This window comes from Vigna unguiculata, chromosome 10 (genome assembly GCF_037176805.1).
Source record: "Vigna unguiculata cultivar grain cowpea cultivar isolate G323 ecotype 2 chromosome 10, ASM3717680v1, whole genome shotgun sequence".
NCBI lineage: Eukaryota > Viridiplantae > Streptophyta > Magnoliopsida > Fabales > Fabaceae > Vigna > Vigna unguiculata.
In genome coordinates, this window is record NC_140801.1 from 47,803,954 (window position 1) to 47,829,729 (window position 25,776).

At 29.9% G+C, this 25,776-nt stretch overlaps 1 protein-coding gene across 1 annotated transcript; it reads left to right on the plus strand.

The window, feature by feature from the left end:
* Positions 1 to 16,818: 16,818 nt before the first annotated feature.
* LOC114167297 (WRKY transcription factor 22-like) lies at positions 16,819 to 18,594 on the plus strand. The gene is made up of 3 exons (XM_028052348.2): positions 16,819 to 17,265; positions 17,423 to 17,533; positions 17,831 to 18,594. Exons 1-3 carry the CDS (start codon positions 16,874 to 16,876, stop codon positions 18,279 to 18,281), a joined length of 954 nt encoding a protein of 317 aa, XP_027908149.2. The 5' UTR covers positions 16,819 to 16,873; the 3' UTR covers positions 18,282 to 18,594.
* The last annotated feature ends 7,182 nt before the right edge of the window (positions 18,595 to 25,776 follow it).

Consider the following 25,776-nt stretch of genomic DNA (forward strand, 5'->3'; position numbering starts at 1 on the left):
GATGTGTTTTGCATTTAATTGGTATGAAAAATTAGATATAATTGATGTTTGATAATTGAATGATCTCTACACTGGTTTTAAAGTGGTATGGGTTGGCTGAAGATGCATAAAACGGGTTAGATCAGTTTCTGTATAATTTTGCAGAGTTGAACACTCGTTGGAAGAGTGAGCTGATCTGCAAAATTATGCAGATTCGCAAACTCGTTGCGCGAGCATGGGCCACTGCTACTCGTTGGACGAATTTCCAAGTCAGAAACTTCCAGACCTGGACTAGTGGCTGAGGGAGTGGTACTAGCTGGGCAAGCATAGGTCAATGGTTGGGCGAGTAAGTTGGGTGGTATTTTAGTTATCATAGAAGTTTTACAATTATTATGAATGATGAGTATACGATATGAGATTGTTTATATGAGATTGAGTTGAGATTGGTTGATGCTAACCCAAAGAGATTTAGCAGTGATTGTGGATTGTGTAGTGTATGCATTGAGGTAGAGATTGTCTTGACAGTTATCCTGACGCTCTAATAACCATCCAAATTTTTAAGTAGAGATGAATGAGGTATGTGGTGAGAAGAGCAAGAGGTCCTAGCCTATGGGTTTTTCCTTGACCATAGGTGTTAACGGACTTACCTTGTATGTGGTAGAGTTTTCACCCTTAAATTGTTGCTCTACAGAGCATGAGATGCCACTACAAGTGCAGAACTAACTGGATTCGACCTCAATGCATGTATCCAGATTAGTTGAGTCGTAGTCTATAAATATATGTATGTGAATATCTACTTATTTGTAGTTGTTATATATATCACTATTATATCCTTTTACAAAATTCTTTAAAAGTCATTAACTTACCCTTCTTTTGTGTTTTTGTCTTGTGTTGTTTGTTTTCCTTTTGTAATTATCACCTATTCGATGAGAGCATTGGTAGTTGCAGTTTTAGAGGCACCTCTAGGTTGAGGAACCATCTTTTAGGTCGGAAGGCGGTTTCAGTGAGGAGCTGTTGTAAGTGGTTAACTTGTACTTAGAGTTAGAAATGTTTGGTATGTATATATTTATATAGTTCGATCATTTGTAAGACTATATTAATATACTTTATACTTATACATTCGTTTATTTGTTATGAACACTAAGATGAAACATCCTATTTTATTAGTTTTAAATTGCTAAATTTGGGATGTTATATGATTTTATTATTATTATTTAAGAATTATAATTTTATTTTTATTTTTAAATTTATTTATTACTATTTATTATTTATATTATGTTTAAAATTATAAAAAAATTATTAACATTTACGTATAACATACCACTTTCTGCCCTTTCCACGTAGATCTCTTCATCTTTGAAGCGAAAGTATAGCACAATTTTATTTTAGTTTTGTTTCTCATGTTTTATTAATATTTTATTTTAATTTTTTGAACATTTTCTTCAAATTTTTCGTCTTTGACAATCGGTGTCTCAATCCAAACACAACGCAAATGATTTGATTGTTAAGTGATTGATGTTAGGGATAGCTTTACTTGTTACCTTCTCCGCTACCCGTGCGAGTATCCGTTTAGAAAATATCTGCAGGTATTAAAGTACTTGTGGGTATTAGTTGATACCTGCAAATATTTAAAAAATATATTTTATAAATTTTTAAAATTAAATTTAAATATAAATACAAAAAAATGTTAAATAAAATATAAATTTAATTTAAATTTAATTTAATCTAATAATATATGAATTAGAATTTAATCTTAATTAAATTTAACTTAATAAAACATAATTTTAATTTTAATTTTTTGCGAGTAACGTGCACCCGCGTGTACAGATAATATGCTACCTGCACCCAACCCATTTATAAACGGATATTAAAATATTCGCTACCCGCGACTACCAACTATTCATCGCGAATTTTATCTGCGAAACCCACGGACATGAGCATTTTTGTCATCCCTAATTGATAAGTTTATTATCTTATATGAATTGTCGCCACGTATAATTTTATTATTTTTAAGATTTTATAAATTATATTTTTATTATTATAATTTTATATTTAAATTTAAATTAAATTATTTTTTTAGGTTTTAAAACCTAGGTTTAGTTATACCTTTGGTTCCCTTTTTTACCTTTGATCTCCATTTTCATAACAAATCTCAATTTGGTCCCTCTAGATTTTTTTTTTTGCCTCAATTTGCCACGTATTAGTTCCTACATTTTTTGACTTTTTTTTTCAATTTTTTTTTTGAATTTTTTTTTTAAAATACAATAAATTTGCCATGTGTGAAGCTGTTATTGTGCCACGTGGTAGTGACAGAGTGATGTGGCAGTGACAATGACACGTGTCACTTATATGTCAGGTGTCATTCCTATTTTCTTAATTTGGTCCCTTTATTTTAATTTTTGTTTCAATTTAATCCTCATTTTTGTAAAAATTGAGCACCTTTGTCCCTTTCCAAATTGAAATCAAATTTAATTTTCGTATAAATATACACAAATAATTAAGTTTAGTTAATTAATATTTTTACGTTGAATTTTATTTAAAATTGTTTTAAAGTTGTTAATAGAAAATAAACTCATAAATTATATTCATGTTTTATACATCGTACTTTAATGTTGTTTTTTTATTTGAATTTATATTTCAAATAATTGTATATTTTTAAAATGTGTAAAGCTCAGTAATTTGTACACAAATGTTTGAATTGGTGTAAAAATATCAATTATAAAAATTTAAAAAATAATTTTATCTAGTCCATGTAACAATCAAAAACATATTAATTTAAAATTTGAAAACAATGTTAAGTAAAATTGAATGTGAAACACAAATTTAAATAAACTTATTTATGTTAAAAATATATGATAAAAATATCAATGTGAATAAAAATATGAAATTTAATAAAAATATTTGTATAACATTTATTTAAAAATTAATTTTTGTTTCAATTTGGAGGGGAATGAAATTGCACTATTTTTATAAAATTAGGGACTAAATTGAGACAAAAATTAGAATATAGTGACCAAATTGAGAAAGAGGAAATGACACCTGACATAATACTGACACGTGACATTATCATTGTCACATCACTCTGTCATTGCCATGTAGCACGACGACAGCTTGGCACGTGGCAGATTTTTTTATATTTTTAAAAAAATTAAAAAATAAATAAATTCAAAAAAATTCAAAAAAAGTTTAAAAAATCCAGAAACTGACACGTGACACCCCATTTAAGGTTGTTACTATACCATTAACTGAAAGGATTAAATTGAGATCAAATTTCCCAACACATGGACCAAATTGAGATAAAAAAAATAAAGCAACCAAATTGAGATTTTGCTATGAAAATAGGGACCAAAGGTATAATTAAACATAAAACCTAATAACACATGTCATGGTGTGAATACATACATTAAATTGTTAATAATAAAATTGAAAACTTTTGAAAATTATAAAATTTTATTAATAGTGACAGTAGTTATTTTTTATTTAATCCATTTATTTAAATTTTTTATTTAATTTACTTTCTTTTCTGTTTTAAAATATCTAATTTTTTCATTTTCTATTTGGGATCAAATTACTAAATAAACTTAAACATGTTAAAATAATTTTTTAGAATTTATATATCAAATCACTTCACCGAAATATTCAAATTATTTTACTTTCTAACATAATTTGAACATGTATGTGGAGTAATTTGATATATAAATTCTAAAAAATTACTTTTAACATGTATATAAGTTGTAATTAAATTTATTAGTAATTTGGTCTTAAATTGAATTAAAAGTTTAGATACAAGACTAAATTGAGAACAATTAATGTCACGTGATATGACGGTAACCCAACACATCACAGTTTATATAAAGAAAAAAATATGAAAAAAATTAAATTTTTGACGAATTGACACATGACATGTATATACATGATGTTAACGTCAACTTAACGGAAATGATCAAATTAAATTTTTTTAAATAGTTAGAGGCATAAAAAACTAATAAGAAGACTAAAATGAAACAAATCAAAAAATTAGAGGACTAAATCAATAATTATGATAAACTTAATTTATAAATATTAATGTCATAATATTATACATATTTATATATTTTAAAATTTATAATATAAAATTAATTTTTAATTTAAAAACAATCAACAGTCAAGACGAAATTGGTTCCGATAATTTTATAATAAAAAAATCATTATTATCTCAATTCTTTTGTTTTGTATATTGATATCATAATGAAATATTTTAAATACATAATATAACGACAAAACCATTCTAAGTGTACAAGATATTTACAAAATATACTTGCAATTTATTTTTCGTACAGATACTGGTAATAAAAGTGTACTATCATATATATACATTCTTAATTATACATACCCAACATATCCATATCAGTGTCGTAAACAAATTAGCTTTACGTTAAGAAATTTTCCAGGCTGAAAATCCATTATCTGGTCATAAATAGGTTAGTGACATTTAACTAAATTCTAATAGAAAACAGACCGATTAATTTGACTCAATTAATACGATTTGACACTAACCACTTAGACCAAGTAAAAGAAAAGGTCCAAAGAACTAAAAAACTATTTAAGAATGTCCTCATATGAACTTCATAGACAAGGTTTAATTCACAACCAATTTTATTTTTCTTTTTTGTAAAGAAAGGAAAGGTGTGTTGTGTTTCTTCATGACAAATAAACCCATCATGTGGGTACTGTCCGAATTCGTTCTCGTTTTGACAGGAAATCCTTGCATTGACTAGGTTTGAGTATGAGAAATCTCCGACTTTTTCAATTGAGTATAAGGATTGATATGTGGATATACATATCCCCGCCATAATATTTGTCCCCACCACATCTTCCTCTCCATTTAAATTATTAAAATATTCACAATTAATTAAGTAATCTTATATATATATATATATATATATATATATATATTTTTTTTTTTTTTTTCTTTTTTTTTTCAATTATTTGGTTTGTCATGAAATTTATTTGTATCTCCAATATATTTTTCATCTTATCATAAACTTTATGTAATTATGTTAAAATGATGCATGTTAATTAAAAAAAAATTTATGTCTTACATTTGAATCTTTCTATTTTATTTTATATTTTTTTTTTAACATGAGAATGTTGAATACTCTCAATTTAAGTGTTTAATATCATAAATCTTTCATTTACTAGTAATATCGAAAAAAACTATATTATTTACTTATTATTATTCATTTTTGTTTCATTTGAAGAACTCTTTTGTTTTGCTAAAACAATTTTCGTTATTTCTCAACTATTGAGTGTAAAGTCCTAATTTAATAGAATAATTCTAATAAATAGAACATCGCATGTTTATAGTATCAAATAGAGCCATAACATAAAGTACAAGGAGATAACCTATTACAATTATTCAAATACTAAAGGAAAAACCAAAGGCACAACACAATGTCATTAGACATAACTTAAACATGAGACATTTTAACTTGAGAGTGCTCACATGAGCAAGGAGTTGCAAAATTAAAACAGTTTGACAAAAGGTGCTCAAAAGAGTATTAGCTACCACACTCAAAACTAGACAACAACATCACCACCATCTGAACGATCTCTAAGAATCTCCACGCACGTCTGCTCACACCAAGTATTTGGTGATCATTGCAAAAAGGAAAAAGTCAAACAGAGAACACAAACAAAGAGAAAGGGTAAGCTAGAGACAAAAAATAATTTTTTAACATATCAAAGAGCAATCATTTTATTAAACAAATTATAACAGGCAATTCAGTAAGCACAGAAGGCATGTGAAGGCAAACAATGCAAGACCTTCAAACTCAATTATCCAGATGCATATAAGGAGATTAGATTCACTGGATGCTTGCACTTGTGGTGACCTCTACTGCTCTGCAGAGTCATTGCCAATGAGTTTCACCCTACTACGCACAAGGTTAGCCTTCAATCATCTAGGGCCCTTATCCTGCCAAAGATTAGGACTTTCTGCTACTCTCACTACTTGAATTAGTACGCTCTATGTGAGACAAACTGATTCTTTAGAGTTTCAAGATGCAACCTTGCTTAAATCCTTATCTAATTACATACATTACAACACCACCATGAAATCTCACCAAGAGATTTATGGAATTACGTCTAACTCATGTCACATCCATGTTCTCACACCATATTCCACATGTGTTATCTCATGACATCCAAATCTCATGTCATTGCACCACCAACCAACCAATTCATAAATCATTTCATTTCATACCAAGTAAGTCAATATCACATGAAACATACACAATCACAGATTCATGCCTTTAAGAGTAATTGAATCAATCCATAAGTTAAAGTAAGGAATTAAAATTCTACAGCAATTATCGCTTAAGCTAGACTGATCTCGCTTAAGCTATAAATTCTCGCTTAAGCTAGACTGATCTCACTTAAGCTAGAAATTCTCGCTTAAGCTAAAATTTCTCGCTTAAGCTAAACTAGTAGATTTTCACTGATTTCAACATGAAAAACCCAAAATCCCAAACAAAAAACAAACTAAAAAAAAAAACACAAACACATTGCATAAAACATTGGCATCATACTTCATGCTTTTAAAAGGGTAAACATATCAATCATTGGAGCATACAAACATTCAAGCAACTTTGTTGTCAATCTCGCTCAAGCTAAGGAGCTCTCTCTCGCTCAAGCGACAGAAGCCTCTCGCTCTAGTGAAAAGCTCTCGTTTAGGCGAGATTGAAATTAGAGGGCATTATGAGGGTTCACAAGTTCTCGCTTAAGCGAGGCCTCCTCGCTTGAGCGAGATTACTCTCGCTCAAAAATGGAGCTCGTCGCCTGAGCGACAACTGGAGCAAAACTTGGGATGAACTTCTTGTTAATTTCGCTTAGGCGAGGGTTGCTCGCTTGGGCAAAAATAACAGAGCTCTTCCCTGCTCACACATGCACCCCAAAAAAGCAATACCAAACAACATTTCAACCATTTCCAGACAACCACAAAAGCGAGCAAACATCAAAAACATTATTTAAAACTAGCTTTCCTTATCTGGACAAATACTAGCCAATCAACACAAACACTCCAAGAAGAGCACCACAGCTCATAAGACGAACTAAAGAGTTACAAAGCACAAACATAAGGGCGGGAATAAGTCTCTAGGGACAAACCTAAGACAGAACCAAGGCAACTGAGTTGGAAAAGGAAAAAAAACGAAAGGTCGAACTTAACTTACATGGAAGAAGCACATTTTGCTAGCTCGGGGGAGGAAGAAGCTTATGCCCTAGTATAGCTTTTGCTTCAGAACTATAAGTGAGAGGGGAAACTCTTTCTGGAAAAAATGAGATAGAATGAGACTGAGTGACTGGGAAGGGTTCTGGGGTAGTAAGGTTGGCTGACTATGGGCCCTTACTTATTAAAGTTGAGCCCATTTACTTAAAACAAAAGTGGGTCTTACATTAAGTACATATGATATGTTGATATTTGAAAAGTTTTCTTAGAAGACACACATTTGTTTTTTTTTTTTTTATATATTTTTATTTGTTGTTTATTTTCATCATGCAGAATACTATTTCGATATATTTTATCTAATTTTTTTTTTATTTTTTAACTCATTATCAATCATACTATAATTTATTTTTTCACTATAATTGTATAAATAACTTTTATTTACTACAATATAAAAATTTAATGTAATTGCCATGAATATTTTTTTATCACCATCCAACATATATTGGAGTTCAAAATTTTATTCTAATATTTATTATTTGTTTTTTGCGTCATTTTGATCAAGTGATGTATTATAACTTTTATTAGTGTATAAAAAAGAGATTTATTAGAATTTAAAAAATTGAAGTAAACAAACATTTAAAATATATTTTAATTTATATATTTATTTTCTTTTTATATTTTTTTTTAAATATTTTTAAATTTTATCAACTAGGTTTCATTAATGTTTGCAAATTTAATAAATGTTTTGGTTCTCATAAAATTTTATTTGGTATTCTAATCTAAAATGTAAACAATTATAATTTACCTCAAAGTATTTGATATCGAAGAAACAATCATCCTCCTAATATTGAATATTTGATAATATTATGTTTCATTTACGTAATTTTTTATTATTTTATAAAAATTAATTAAAATTAATATTGAAATATAAGAAAATGGGTATGAGATTATACTTGTTACCCGGCGGGGATGAGGATGGGACAAAAGTTTGATACTCGTTGAATTTGAGTATGAGGATGATGATGAATTTTTTCTACAGAGATGGGTATGGGATAGAGAAACTCGTCCCGTCCTGCCCCATTGCCATCCCTAGTTGCTTATGCGGAGATGATTTGAAAGAATGAATAAATGAATTTGAGGAAAAATAAAAGATGAAGTGGTGTTGATATATGTTAAAAAGATATTTTAATGAACTAAAATGTAAGATTTTATTTTTATTTTTATTGTTAAATTAATATAAAATATTTTTTTTAAATAATGAAAAATAAAATGTAATAAAATTAATTGCCTTAAAATAATTTTAATTAATATTATATTGTAATAAAATAAAATTTCTTAGAAATTAATTATTATTGTGTTTAATATTTGTATTATAAATATAAATTAAAAGAGTGTTTTGAACATCTAAAAAAATTAAAATAAGTTATGAAAAAATAATATGTGCATAGACACAGAAACAATGGAAAAAGAGATTAAATTAAAGCAAGGATAAACTTTCTTCAATAGCTTTAATCTAGTCATAAGTAAATATGTAAACAACATAAAAGGACACATTATAGTCTAGCTTTTTAAATCTTCTTATATGTTTTGATTTTATTGCAAACGAAACATATAAAAATATGAAATTTTTGTAATTTTTTTGAATTTTTAAGTCTTGGTTGTTGGAGAATCGAGACCTATATACACTTTATGCTTCTGTTTTCCAAGAATTGCATCTTAATAATTCGTCAGATTTTTAAATTGTAATTCTTTTTTATATTATTTTATCTGACTATAGAGGTGCAAGCTCCGATTATGCAAAAATCGAAGCTTATACAATTTATATGCTTTGGTTGCTTTGGAATTGAGGCCTAAAGGTTTCTTAAAAATTCAAAATTGTCATTAAGTGCAAACCTTTAGCCTTCGGTTATTAGTAAAACTGAAACCTAAAGGTCTGCCTAGGTTAATTTTTCGCAAAAGTTGCAGAGTCGCTAACTCCATTTCTACAGCTTTCTCCTTTATCCCTTCACTGTGAACGCCATAGCTTTCGTTCCTCCACTGTGAACCCTTCATTTCACAACTAAACCACCATCATGTCGCAAAATCCTCCACAAAACCCATTTTTCTTCCTTTGGCGAATACTATAGCCTATGTTGCAACTTCCTCTACCCCGGTGGTGCAGACGACGACGATGACAACGCACCACTTCAATCTAGTACTCCTTTTCAATGTTAAACCCTAAAACAGTAGAAAACCCTAATCCTCAAATTAGCCTACCTTATTTTAACGAACAACTTCTTACCACTTGGTTCTTCTATGCATCACCACTAGATTTCAATTTTTGTTCCCTGAAATTAGAAGACAAAGCTCTCTTCCAAACTGTTCCTCTTCGATGCATTCACGATGCCCTTCATCTACACCTTGCTATGTTTAAAACACATGTTAAATTTCATGTTTAACATTAAATATATTAAATAAATAATCAATAAAACAAATTAATCTAACACGTGTCAGCATCCTCAAGTATACATGTCGTGAGATTATGAGCTTACCTGAAACACTGTTTGCCAAGAAGTTACACAATTAACGCTGTTCAAAAATAGAGGCCATGAGTTTTGAAAGCATGAGGATCAAAATGAATTAAGGTTTTTAGGAGGGACCATTTCCAAAACATGATAATAGAACAACGAAAAACATAATTAACCCAAGAAATAAATATAGAAACTAAATTAAGATTTTGTCACGTGACACTGTCACGTCACACTGTTATTAACATGCCACACTAACAGTGCCACGCAACAAAACTTTGAAGTGACACGTGAAAAATTCTTTTCAAAACTAATAATAATAAAAAAATAAAAAATCATAAAAATCAAAAACCACACATTGACATGTACTTTAACCTTATTTGTACAATAGTAACAGAAAAAGACCAAATTGAATAACTTTTGAAAAAGTGAAATAAAATTGAATAACTTCTAAAAAAAACTCAGGATCAAATTAAAACGAAATAAAAATCTAGAGGATCGACTTGACTCTCTTCCATAAAAACCAAAAAAAAAAAAAGTAATTAAACTTAAAATTTGTATGAATGATATAAAAGATAAAAACTAAAAATTCATGTTTTAATTTAATTTAATTTAATTTTAATATAAGTTTATGCAATGACTATTTGATTGATTTTGGAGTGTAGCATAAATCAAATGTTAAAGTTCAAACATGACTTTATTTGAAATATATTTACATGTTCTTTAAATGTTTTTTTTAAATTTATTTATTGATTTTCAAATTTTTATATATTTGTGTGCTTTGATTATATATTTATTTAATCACAAATTTTTTATTATAGAAAAAAAATCAAATTTTTATTAATTAGTTAACTTTTATTTTATATTCAATTAATTATACAATTCAAAATTACAATTACAAATATGCTTACAATATAATATAAATAGGGTTAAATATGTTTTGGTCTCTTAACTTTCAGTTAATTTTGGAATTATTCAATTTTGAAACTTTGGACCAATTTAGTCCTTTATCTTTCAAAATACGTAGATTTAGTCCTTTTAGTCCAATTTTGTTAAGTTTATGGTTAGATTACCCTTTTGGTCCCTCTATTTGTCATGAAATTTTAGTTTGGTCTTCAAGTTTTTTGTTGTCTCAATTTGGTTCTCATTTTCTTAAAAATGACTCAATTTGCTCCTCACCGATAACTTTGACCAGACGGTGTTAAAGTCAATGCCACGTGTCAATTTATGGTTTTTTTGAATTTTTTGAATTTTTTTAATCTTTGACACGTGTCACTTCACCGTTGTGCCACATGTCAAAGTGACTCAATTTGGTCCGTATATTTGTTTTTAGTTTCAATTTAGTCCCAATTTTTGTAAAAATGAAGCAATATTGTCTCTCCTTAGATTGAGACTCAATTTAATCTTTGTATACAACTTATGATGATATTCTTAATAAAATTGACATTTTTATTAAATATTTGTAGAAATATTTTTAAATAAGTTTTTTTTTATAGTTTTATTATTAAACAAAGTTAAACCCCAAACTTAATTTCAAAAATTAACAATTTTGTCATCATATATAAAAGCATCAAGTGTATCATATTATACAAACTTAGTAAAGATTATAAATCAAATAACTTGTCACACATAAGTTTAGGAACTAAATTTCAAGTTCAAAAAAAAATCAAAGTCTAATGTTTTGTGTAGAATTTAAAGTTAATTTAAAATATTTATAGAAATATTTAATAAAAACGTTAATTTTAGTAAGAATATCACCATAAAATTTATAAAAAAGTAAATATAGTGTCAATTTGAGGAAGGCCAATATTGTTTCATTTTTACAAAAATTGTGATTAAATTAAAACAAAAAACAAATATAGAGACCAAATTGAGTCACTTTGACACGTGACACAACTGTGAAGTGACACGTGTCAAAAAGATTTTTTTTTTAAAAAAAATTTAAAAAAATATTAAAAAAATAAAAAAAACCAGAAATTGACACGTGGTGTTGACTTTAACACTGTTTGGTCAAAGTTAACAGTGAAGACCAAATTGAGTCATTTTTAAGAAAATGAGGACCAAATTGAGACAACAAAAAACTTGAGGACCAAACTGAAATTTCATGACAAATAGAGGAACTAAAAGGGTAATTTAATCTAAGTTTATTTGACATTTCACGTTTCATAATAGTATTTGACATAACATTAAATAAAAAATGTTTCAAACATTATAAACAACTCAAATACAATCTTGAAATGCGTATGAAACATCAAATAAACCTAACAATTTACTGAAAGTTAAGAATAAAAATACATTTAACCCATATAAATAAAATACAACCAAATTATAAAATAATTTCTTAAACAATCATTAGTTAATTCTAAATGCATAATTTTATATTTAAATGCAAGTCAATTTTAAAAATATAAATTAAAGTTAATTTAAAATTTTTTAAAAGTCAATTTTAATTGATTTTTAGTTATTTTTTAAATCAATTTAATTTCGAGCATGTAATCTAATAAGAGTGATGTATAAAATTTGATAACCACACTCTTCTTATAAATAATAATTTCTTATAGTTAATTAAGATTATAAGCTTTTTATTATAGATTTCGGTTTTATTTCAAAACTTTGGATGCATATCAAATTATTGACTGACATTTAATCTGAGGAAATCGCCACGTTTCAATAGTTATTCCAACGGCGGAGCTTCTAAAGGGCATGGGGTGGCCATGGCCCCCCCTTTTTTTTTAATTTTTTATTATATTATATGTAATTTATAAATTTTTATTTTATTTTTTCAAAATTTTTAAATTATATGTAATTTATATTCACAATTGATGGTTATTAAATTAGGTGTCTTTTTTTTATAATGCATAATATTTAATAATAATGAATAATAAAATATACAATCAAATATAATAAAGAATAAAAATATTTATTAAGATATATTTTATTTTCTTTTTTTATTGTCTTTTTGAATTTTCTCTTCCTCTCACATGTTTTCTTTTTATTTTTTAAAAGAAAAAATACTTAGACACAAATTCATTATTTTTTCTTTCGTTTGTTTCGTTTGTTCTCTTCCATTATTGAAAAAAGAAGGTAATTCTCCTGTCTCACTTGATTCTGAAATATTTGTTTAATAGTTAACATATTTTTTGATAGTTAATGTACTATGTGTTGTTTTATAACGGTTTTTAATTGTTGCTTGATTATCATACATTCTTTGTTAGGAACTCTCAATTTTTGATTAGATTGTGATGAAAACTAAAATAATAGATTCATTTTTGAAAGTCATAAAAGGGAAACTGTTTGTGTAGATAAAAATAAGACAAATTCAACTTCTTTACAAATTCTGAAACATAATACTAATGATCATATCATTCAACTAAATGATTCTTTTCTTAATGTTCAACAAATGAAAGGTGAAAATTTTCGTATTAATTCTTTGGAAAGATTTTCATATTTAAGTTGAAAAAAAAAATAGCTGAAAATTTTAGTTTTGATTTAATTATTGATAGTTCAAGAATTTGAAATAACAATACTCTAGATATGTGTGATTTATTTTCTAAGTACAGTTATATTAAATTATGTATTAATTTTTATTTTATTAATAGAAATAATTAAAAATATAAATTTTGAGTATATTATTTTGGCTCCCCCAAACTTATTAGCCAAGATCCGCCACTGAGTTATTCATAACCGAATCAAGATGAATGGCTGACAATTCCTCAACGGACACGAAATTAAACACGCCATTATTTTCGTTTAGCCATTCGAGGTAAATGAATGACCTAGAATTCTTCCCGAGATAAAAACACCGATCTTTCTTTAGCATTTCAAGAAAAATAAATGACCAACAGTTCTCAATAAACACGACAAAAATAAATATTCCTTTTCGAACAACTTTTACAAAGTCGTTCTTTTGGTAAATTTATATGCCTCAACGGTAAATTTTCTCTTAAGACCATTGTATTTATTAAAGTGTTCCTATTCTTTACTTCTGACATCTAATAATAGATATATTAAGGAAAACAATACTTTATATTTCTACAAAAATCTTAAAATATTAAATATGTCTTACAAGTTTATTTACAAATTGAAACATATTTAATAGGTTATTTTTATAACTCACAAATAAAATTTTGCATAAATATCTTAACATAATATTAATTATATATTTAAAAAATTAAAAATATTTTTAATTATATAATTCATGTAACATTTTTATCACATCATTTTTTTATCTATCCTTATTACTTGCCAAAAGAAAATTAAAATATTTTAAATTTTATAGAAAAAAATAATATAGTTTTTAAGATATTTAAAACTTTATGAATAATGTATATTTAGTATTAAAAGATAAGAATTAATATATTTGTTGAAAACTAATGTTACAACATGTGTCTTAATATTTAATTAAAATACATATCATAGCCAATATATTATTACACAAAATATACGTCTTAGTATTTAAACAAACATACAAAAATATTAATTACTATAGATTTTTATTACCCTGAAATATTAATAAATTTGGAGTAGAGAGAATATTGAGTTACTCTTTTTTAAATAAAATGTGATCAATAAATATGAACTTAGGGGAGAAAATTAATTAAGTCAAATATATTTTAAACTTATTAAATTCATATCTCATTAGAAAAACTATATTTTCTAAAACTTGAAATCAATATTTTGTTTTTTTTTATCTCTAACAGGATATGATATAATTAAATGCTTAGGTACAAAAACTAATGTAACTTATGGTATTTATATATTAAGTGGGTTTGGTGTTTTTAAATTTTATTTACAATTTATCATTATTGTATGTAATAATTTATTGTTAATAATAATATGAAAATCTTTAGTTCGAAATACAAGTTTAGAATTTTTATTTGTTTGCTTTGTTTAGAAATTAATACAGCACAAAAGTGCACAAGTTGGTTAGATGTCCAGTTAAGCTATTTAATAACAAGACACATTTAATTAGGATATTAGAAACAGGGTAAAAACATTAATTTATAAATATGTGTTGATTGGATATCATTAACTGGTGCACACCAACAATAGCTTAATTTGACTTCTTATTATAGAATAGAGAGGATAAATTATACAAACTCTATTATTACTTTATGATAATCGTGGATTATTTCAATGCCACTCTTTATTAAGACTATTAAGATCTATGAGATTTAACAATAATGTGTGGATTCAAAAGGTGTAAGATATATAATCAGGAATCATGAGAGTTATATGTTAGCCAATGACATATACAGTTTGGGTAGGTTAGTTTCAAGGTATAAGAGATTCACTTTACAATAAACTTTTCTAAGTTCTTATAATGTTGGTGAAAGTTTAGTTTGAAGATTTCTAATAACATGGTAATGGAAGAAAAAAATGGTAAGGGAAGAAAACAAAAAAAGATGTGATGTATATTTCTTTTTATTATTCATAATCATTTTGTTTATTTAGACAATCCAAATATAATACCTCAAACTTTGGAGGTTACATTTACTTAAATTTATTTTATGCGGTTGAATTATATTAAAATTTATTTTCTCATATGATATCAAATATTATTACTGTCTATACCAGTGTCTACTCCAGTTAGATTTGGTGGGATGAACTTAAATATTAGTTTAGAAGTCATATATATGTAAGTTGTGTTAGAGATAAAATTTTATTTTCTAATATGATATTTATACAAGATTTATGTATCTATTCCAACTTTCGATTCTATTGGTATCTTTATTATTCACATTTTTTTTTAAATCTATTTTGTGAAATTGAATTAGATTTTAAAATTTTTTTATAAGACAATATCAAAGTTTATTAATATTTATTTTAGGATTAAATATGTTTTTGACACTTTATTTTGTAGTGAATTTTGGTATTAGTTCATTTTAAAATTTTGGACTAATTTAGTTATTTACCTCTCGAAATGCATGAATTTAGTTTTTTTAATCAAATTTTGTTAGATTTATTTGATGTTTTGTACATATTTTAAGATTATATTTAAGTTGTTTATAATGTTTGACATATTTTTACTTTAATGTTAAATCAAATACTATTATAAAACACGTTTGAAATATCAAATAAACTTAACAAATTTATTACAAAACGTATTTGAGAACTTGAGGAAAAAAAATTCATAACTATTATATATTCTTCACAGAACTAATTAACAATACCTTATATTGCATAGAAAATAGATGAGATAAAACAATTTATTTTCTTTAATTTTATATTTGTATAAAAAAAATACTTGTATAATGTTATACTATATATAATTATTATTTTTTAAATAGTTACTTATAAAAATATTCTTTTTGAGAAGATAAATGTTAATTAGTATTCATAAAACGATTAAAAAATTAGTCACTATGCAAAACGAATACATTTTGTATAATTTTTAATTAATATTGTTAAGACACCAATTAGTAAAACCCCTCCAATAATAGGATTTTTGTTTATTTTCCTTCCGCTCTTTTTTTTTTTTTTTCACTTTCATCTCAAGAAGTTTTTACCACAGTTTTGTCCTGTGTGAGCTGGCAACACCATTAATATTTAATTATTTGTCTGCACACGAATTACTTTCCATGACAGTCCCAAGGAGGAGGGATGCGTGCGGAACTGTGATTCTTTGCCATAATCCAAACCTTAAAGTCTCACCGCTACCTTTGACATCTCAAAATGTCAACCCAAGAAAATCAAAAACTGGTTCCATAATAAAACAATAATATAACAAAAGAAGAAGAAGAAAAAAAAAAAAAACACAAATCAGAAAGCACTTGAGAACCAGCACACTAGGACATCAGATACCAAATTCCTCTTTGAAATAATTAATAATTACCGGTTCTTTTGTTTGACTGTAATGTTTTCTTTGAGTGATGTTAATAATCTTCTAGCAATCCATTGTATGTATTAACTCACTTCTTCTCTGTTACAATAAATATTTACATTAATATGTGTTTTATATAAAATCCTAATTTAAAGAAAAATACCAATGTTTTTTAAAATTGGAAAGAGATAAGGACTTATTTGTTTGTGAGTAGACTTTTGTTCAATGTCCACTTTCTCTCACTATCTATATATACATGTCTTTTCCTACTTATAGCATCTTATCTTTCACTGCTCAAAAAAAGTCAGCGCCTTTTTTTTTTCTTTGTCCTCTTTTTCAGACCTTGTCCTTACGATTATGGAACCAGATTGGGATCTCCACGCCGTCGTCAGAAGCTGCACCGCCACTTCCTCCGGCGCCACCACCGCATCCACCACCTCATCTTCTGGCTTTGGGGCTTCTGTCCCACCTTCTACTTCCCACAGCTTCTTCTCTGTTTACAACCCTGCTGTACAAGGAGGCCAAGTTGTGCCCCCTTCGGAGAACCCCTATGGAGTAAGACCTTCCATTGAAGAGCTTCACGAGCTTTGCAAGCCTTTCTTCACCAAACCACAGCCTCACACCTTCCAACCCTCTTCTCCTCTCTCTTCCTTTTCTTACTCATCAGTGCCCAAATCACCTCGCAGCCACCAAGAACAGAAGCAGCCACCCCAACCCGGTTCTGCCTCCACCCCAAAACCGAAAAGAAGGTTAATATGCCCTTTTTCTTTCATTTTATAATTCATGGAATCGGAATTAGATTCTCCAATCCAGAAAGATTTTAAATTTATTTAGCTCTTAAAAACCATGTCTTTGGTTCATTCATGACTTGCGTGTCTGAAATGCATGTTTTTTTGTTAACCACAGGAAGAATCAGGTTAAGAAGGTTTGTGATGTCGCAGCTGAGAACCTCTCCTCAGACATTTGGGCATGGAGGAAATATGGACAGAAACCCATCAAAGGGTCACCATATCCAAGGTTTACCTTAGAAAAAATTCGTCTTTTTTAACAATGAAAGTTTAATGGAGTAGTTGATTCCTAGTCTAAAATAAGAAAAAAGTTTTAAACTCAAAAAATTCTCAGATACAATTATATTTAATTTATCCATGAACGGAAACTTGTGTATACAATTTGTAAGAAGCCAGACTTTGACTTTTTTCACTTTACCAACTCTTTGTTGTTAGATTTTGCCTTTTTTTTAAAGGAAAGCCAAAAGGGGTTAAAGTTATGAAGTTAAAAGGAGCAACGAAACATTGTTTGTTGTGTGATTTACAGGGGATATTACAGATGTAGCAGCTCAAAAGGATGTTTAGCGAGGAAACAAGTGGAGAGAAACAGATCGGACCCATCAATGTTCATAGTGACATACACCGGTGAACACAACCACCCTGCTCCTACTCATAAAAGCTCCCTTGCTGGCTCCACGCGCTACAAACCTCAGACCGGTGGAGACACAGCCGCCACAAAAGCGGTTTCTCCGGCGACCTCATCAGAGGTGGCACAGCACAGTACGAAGTCAGAGTGCACAGAAGAGGAGTTGGAAGATCTGATGAAAGATGATGAAGAAGCAAATGAGTTAGAGTTAACAGAAACAGTGGTATCAGATGATTTCTTTGAAGGGTTAGAGGAACTGACAGGGTCTGCCACTGATCCCTTTACAGCTAGTAGCAGCATTGATCGGTGGCCACTGTCCAATAATGCTACCACTGCCGCTGGTGGTAGCTGACTCACGCTTTTCATTGTAGACAATACCAACTTTTTTCTTTGAGGGGTAGAGGAACATGTTGGTGCATTTTCGAGGAATCTTAACTAACAATTGCTTTGTGAAAGGGAGAAAAGTTCTTCCCAAGTACATAGTGAAAGTGTAGATTTAGGCATTCATAAAATTTGTCAAAGTTGGTGATTGTTAGCCATACCTCTGATAATATGAAATCAATTTGTTTCCATAGCTTTTTATTTTTGTGTCCATGTAATTTGATTAAGTTGGTAATTGGTTGTGATAAATATGGTAGCACTTTTGCATTGACTTTTCCTCCCAAGGATGAGTACCGTGTGACTATTATATAAAGGTTCATAATTGTTGGGTAGTTATTCCTACTGATGTATATACGCTCAATCTCAACCCTACCAAAAATTCTCATAAACTTTTTTTAAAAAATTTAAAAAACATAAATTTTTTTTAAATCTTAATTAATAGATAATTCTTTCATAAATAATTATTTTTTTAAAAATTATAAATTTATAAATATTTTTTGTAAAATTTATTTCATAACAAAAATTATAAATATTTCTTAAAAAATAAATTCAAAACAAAATTCCCAGAAAATATAAATTATTTTTAGTAATGTAAGGAGAAATATAAAAATGTATTCTTTACACGGTTTTTAAAATATCGTTATTTCTGGTATATAAAAAAGCTTTATTATTAGATTTGTTAGATTCTAGACCTCATTTGATCAAGAAATTAATAATAATTTGGTATTAATATACATTAACTTTATAAAAACTTACGTGATTGATCCCAGATAAATTAGTTTGATGTCTGGAGTGAATGTGAGTTCTGATATGCTATTAGGGAGAGTCCACATGTAAAAATTTTGATGCTCAAATTAGTAAGAGTTCAAGTCAGTATGAAATATTTATGTGAGTATGAGAGTAAAAAATGAGTATTGGATGAATATAATCCCTATGATAACATGTATTTATAGGCTTTTTCATGAGTTTGTTGGTATATAGAGAATAAAACCAAATAAGATAAGCTCAAGATATAATAACAAATTAACATATATAATAACTAGATTAAGTTTATTATAACTTGAATTCTATATATATTATCATAAATATCATTTACACCTGATTTTAGGGTGTTAATATTTCATACAAATCTCATGCTTATTGGGACATTTAAGACCTAACAATAATAATATATTTTGGGTAAGATATGTACATAAGCACCCCAAGCTCGAGAAGTTAATAACTTATATTTTGGGTCAGGTATGTACATAAGTACTCGAAGCTGGAAAAGTTAATAACTTTTGCAGGTGGACCACGTTATTAATTGAACGAGTTTATATGTTGCTTTTAGCTCTTTGTACTCGATTTTATTTGTTACTTTTAGGTCTTGGATGAGTTGTATGCTGCTTTTAGCTCATAGTTGAGTTTGTACTCGGACACTTATATTGTCACGCTTTTAGACGCTTAATTTATACTCAGATTTTTCGAGGAAGTCCATAATCGAACACTCATAAGTCTATAATCAGACAAACGTAAGGTACTTGAAGTATTTTCTAAGTATATCCATGGTTGGACACTCATGCTTGGATTTACTGAGTAGTCACATATTTTGATGCTCATGCTCAGATTTATCGAGTAGTCATATATCTAATTTTCTAGTTTGTGTGTTATTTTTCAATCTGTAATTGTAGATGACTATCTACAAGATGCACAAAAGTACATTGGCAACTCTACTGGGTTGTTTTTCTCTTCCTTATAGTACCCTGACCTCCATCTCTTTGTTGTTTGTATATTAATTTCTATAAGTAGTAGTAAGAAATGTAGAATAACTTTTGTTGATAGATTGAGTGTTTTATAATGTTGATGTGTTTTTTACAATCTTTATAATAGACCGTGTTCTAAAAAGACTGCACAACTTTTATTTTTCAGAGTTTACATTTATAATTATGATACATATTTATATTGTAGGTTTTTGTTCAAGTAATTGTGCCAACTAATACAACAAATTCTAGATACGAGGATAATCATATTTGATAGTTGAACCATTTGTAGTACTTCATGATAGTTTTTGCTAATTTTTCTTAGGTAATATTGAACTTAACTTTGAATTTTAATGTGTATATACTTAGTATTCTTCGATATAAATTTAGTTATATATATATATATATATATATATATATATATATATATATATATATATATATAATATTTGTTATACTTAAATTTGTAGTTTTTTCTTAATTTATAAATTTACTTGTTAACTTGATGATTTTTATATCTATTTATGTATAACTCAAATATAGATAAACAAATAGAATAAATGTAAATAATTATTGTTGAAAAAAAATATGAATGTATAAATGATAAATGTGTACAAAAAAAATAATATTAATAATTTTAAAATTCATGATCCTTTACGGATGTTTTGAAATGTAATTTATAAAAGTTCTGAAAGTAATTATTTTACAGAGGTTCTGAAATTCATGGTATTTTACGAAGGTTTCAAAATCCATGGTAGTTAACGGGATTTTTAAACCCACAAAACTTAACAGAGGTTTCAAAACCCGTTAAATGAGATAAACAACCTCACAATTAATTAGTGTTTCCTCAAAAGATTAGTTGTAACCTCCCTACTAGAAATTATTTAATTAAAATAAATCAATAAGAAATTGAAATCAACATCGTCACTTTTATTATTCCCAAATGCGGGAAAATTTAAAATATTTTTCAATGCGACATAATTTAAACATAACCAAATAACAATCGTATTACACGTGTTCAAAATCCAGCATAATAAAATAACATCATAAAAATCCCTATCTCAAGAGCCCCCAAGCTAGCCCTCTCTCCATCCCTATGCATCACCAGTATTACCTGTAGCATCATATGCTCCCGTGTAAAGAATTACATGATCATCACCAATCACAAACAGAAAGGATAAGCTTATAAATAATTAATAACATATAATATAACAGGATAAAACAATACACACCATCTAATTCATCTAGCTAGTTCTTGGCCAAGACCTTAATATCCTAAGGCTTTTCAACCTTCAATTCACACAAACAGTTAGTCATGGACTCAGGATTTATGATGCTCACACGAACTTGCCTGCTCGTGGTCCTGCCTCTACGAACCTCCCCGCTCGTAGTCCTGCTCTACGGACCTACCCGCCCCCGCCCGTAGTCCAACACACGTGATCCACCAGCTACGTACCTCCCCACACACAACATCTCTCAAGTGTGAGCACGGAACATACGAACCTACCTCGCTCGTATCCCCACACGAGAGTAACAGGATATGAACCTCCCCGCTCATATTATCACGTGTTCACCACCATCCATAAACCTACCCGCTCATGGCACAACATCTCCTGGTCCACAATAAAGCGTACAACAACACACCAAATCGCACCAATCTCGCTTAGGCTAGAAGCCTTAGCTCAAACGACCAGGCCGCCTCGCTTAAGCTAAGCTCTCTCGCTTGAGCGAGCGTGTTATAGTGGCTTAATGCGAAGTCTCGCTTAGGCAAGACCTTCTCGCTTGGGCGGGCTCGCTCTTCGCCTAGCAACAAAGTCTCTCGCCTAGGCGGCGAGTCAAGCAAAAACTCACGACATTCCACGATTTCTCGCTTAAGCGAGGACCTCTCGCCTGAGCGAGATGCTCTGTCGCCCAAAACAGGGCTCTTCGCCTGAGCGAGATGGTCGAGCAGAACCACAAAATCCTCACGATTTCTCGCTTAGGCGAGACACGCTCGCTTGAGCGAGATGACTTATCATCCAAAACAAGCGAGATGACTTGTCGTCCAAAATAAGGGCTCTCCGCTATTTTCGCCTAGGTGAGCCTTGCTCGAGAGAGAATAACAGACGTCCTCCCTGTTCATGCACACAGGCACCAGAACGAATGCCCAAAACAAAGTATAAGGGATTACCCTTCATAGACCATTATGAGCTATTTTTCCCAGCCTCCCTTGGAGGCCCATTGTCACCGGGGTTTCCCTACCCTTTCACATTCAGGCCACAATTATATTAGCAAAAATAAAGAAGTTAATTTCGTTCTTAGCAAGGTTTGAATCCACAACCACTCAATCACAAAGTAAGTGCACAACCAATTCAACCAATCATGTTTCGTGATAATTCCTATAATTTTAGGATTACATTATCACTACTCACATTCAATCATAACCTTAAAACAATGCACAAAATAAAATATCATACAATTAGCATACATAAGACTCAAACCCAAGTCCTCTCACACAAGCAAGTACTCTCAACCGCTTGAGCTAGTACTTTTTCACGCCACAACAATTAACATTAAATGCCATAAAGGCTTCTACTACCCGCATTTATTAAATAATTATTTATTTAATTATTTAAATTTCTCGGGTCTTACATTAGTCTCGCGAGATCGTGATCTAGTTCTTTCGTATAGCTCAAAAAAGTAATTTTGATCATAAGTAGGCTGAGGGGGGTCTGCAAGACTCGTGAATCCATTAGGGAAACTCAAATGAATTCTGGCAGTTTGCAAGCCAGTACTTTAATTATTAGTGCCCTTGAAGGACATGTTTTTTCTCGAGTTCTAAGCTTTCTTCTCAGCCCCAGGGAGTTCACCAAGTATAGGCTCAGGAAGCAAGCAACAACTGTTGCGGATCCTGGAACGAAATGATAATTTTCAAGAGGCTTTTCTTTTGTACTCGAGTTCAAATCATGGTCCGAGGTAAAGGAATGATATCCTAAGGAAGGAAAGCTAAAGTAATATTGTCCGAAGACTATACTTTAAAGGGATTTAGGTTAGTATAGAATTCAATCCTATAATGTAATGACAAACAAACCATAAACCTATTCTTAATCTTCCTTACAGAGAGCCAACTAGGCCAAATAGGACTAATAGGGGCGGTTCCTTCGCCCTAGTGGTATCTTAGCTCGGGGCTAGAAAGAGAACTTCTTCTTTTGCTCCCTCTAGCCTGGTCACTGAACTGAAAATTTTCTACCCGCTCCGCTTTCTTGCTTATAGTGATACCGAAGTCCCGCATACGACTATTCTTCTTCTAATTCACCTTACTTTCTCTTTTTATTTGATTCCTAGCTCTACTGGCTACGGGGCCCCAGTCCATCTAAAACCCCCGATAAATACAAGAGGATAAAAAACTCCGCAATTAATTAGCGTTTCCTAGGGTTAAAAAAAACCCTGGCGAACATATTCCTCAGAGATGGTTTAGTGGAGGTTTTAACCATTAGTAACAAAAATAATCCTATGCTAAAATAATTTTTCTTGTTGTGATATATATATATATATATATATATATATATATATATATATATATATATATATTATGGGTAATAAGCCAACCATATCCTAGCCCGTATGTACATGGAAAGGCCGACCACATCCTGGCCCCAAGGAGAGGGAAGGAGACATGCGTGCAAGCCCAACAAGCAAAGGAAAAAGGGCCAACATGGTGCAGAGGCCGGGTACATCTCGGCCCACTGCCTGGCCGGGTATATCCCGGTCCAATAGTGGTCGGTTGGGTAAGGATGATGTGGTACAGATGAGCAATCTTAGTCAATAAGGAAAGAGCTGATCCTTGACAAGGTATAGACGAGCAATCTTAGTCAATAAGGAAAGAGCTGATCCTTGACAAGGTACAAACGAGTAATCTTAGTCAATAAGGAAAGAGCTGATCCTTAACAAGGTACAGACGAGTAATCTTAGTAAATATGGAAAGAGTTGATCCTTGACAAGGTACAGACGAGCAATCTAAATCAGAAAGGAAAGAGTTGATCCTCGAATACGAACGACCCGCAAATAATAATAATAGGTCTGCCAAGTGAACAATATAAATTAGGGTCTAGTGACTACAAAGAGGTATGCTTTTCTCACTTTACTACATATGCTTCATATCGAATCACTATTTGACTTGAACGTCGAAGTGTCTGCAGGTACCCTACCCTCGGAGTTCACACAGCGAGCAGATCCAGGGAGAGTTCGGAGAGGAATGAAGGGAGGATTGACACAGAGGGACAAAATTGCATTATTTTTACAAAAATAGGGACTAAATTGAGACAAAAATTAGAATACAGGGACCAAATTGAGAATGAAAAAATGACACATGGCATAATACTGACACATGGCATTATCATTGTCACATCTAGAGCTATCATTTTTTATTTTAGCCCCTGGGCCAGCCCTGGCCCCTTGTAAAGCTAAGCCCCATTTTTGTGGCCCACTTATCAGGGGGCTTTTTTAAAGCCCCTGACCCCCCAAAGCCCCCCAAGTAGTGGGTTAGGACAAGCTAGGGCCGGGTAGCCCCCTCATAACCGCTCTTCATTCAAAAAACAATGTACACGCGTCTTCTTCCTTCAACAACTATTCTTCTTCCTAAATTTCTTTCACCCAACTTCAAGCTATATCTAACGTTTTCCAACCGCCACCGTCTACGACGAAGCTTGACGGCAACATACGACGGTGTAGAGCGGTGGTGATAGTGATAGAAGAGGAGGATCCTGATTCGTCAACGAAAAAGTGATATCAAAGGTAACCCTTTTGTCTGTGACTAAGAATACCTCTTTGAAATCTAACTACAAATCCCCTTTTGCAATTTTTTTCTCCAGTTTTGGGACTGCAATTCTGATATAGAGCAACTTTCGTGATATTATATCAAAGAAGAAACAGGGGTAAGTAACCTCAGTGTTGTACCAATCAAAAGTGGGTAATTCTGAAATTAGTTATATATTTAAGTGTCTGTAGTAAAGTTTATGGTTGTTTAAAGCCTAACTATTCTGGGTTCTTTTAATTTTCAAGTTGATTTAGAATTTGTGGAAGTATTAGCATTCAGGTAGCATGTTTATATGAATATATCGTAACAATTTGAATATGGGAAGTTTCTATAGGAGATAGAATTTTCAGATTTCACTGATCCGGGGGTTGGGGGATATAGGGAATAAATCTTAGTTGTAGGGTCTATTTCTGTGTCTTACATGTCTAGCAAGAATAGTTTGCTATGTTAACATATCCATTTTAGCTATATTATTGTCTATTATTTTGGAACATCCCTAACAGCAAAGATTAACAAAATAATGGTTAAAGATCTAGGGTAGTTTGTAGTCAAGTAAAACTATTTGTAGTTTGATTTTGTATACTAATTCTTTAAGTTGTGTTTTATGGGCAATCTCAGCATATTACTAGAAATGGATTGTTGGATCCTAACGATATCAATATCTTAATGAATAAAAATCTAAGCCTTCATTCATTTTCAAAGCTGATTATTTATTACTAGTTACATGTTACGGATAAGATCTCTCATCTTAAGTTGGTTACATGTGAAGAGGTGAATTTTCTGTGGAAGTGTCCTTAACTATAGAGATGCATTTTTCACCTGAGATGGAAGGTTTTACTAGTTACCCTTATGAGAAAAGGAGAAAAAAGAAAAGGAGTGGGTAAATGATTTGAATGAAACAGAGAAAATTGTGAGAATGATTGAACCAGACC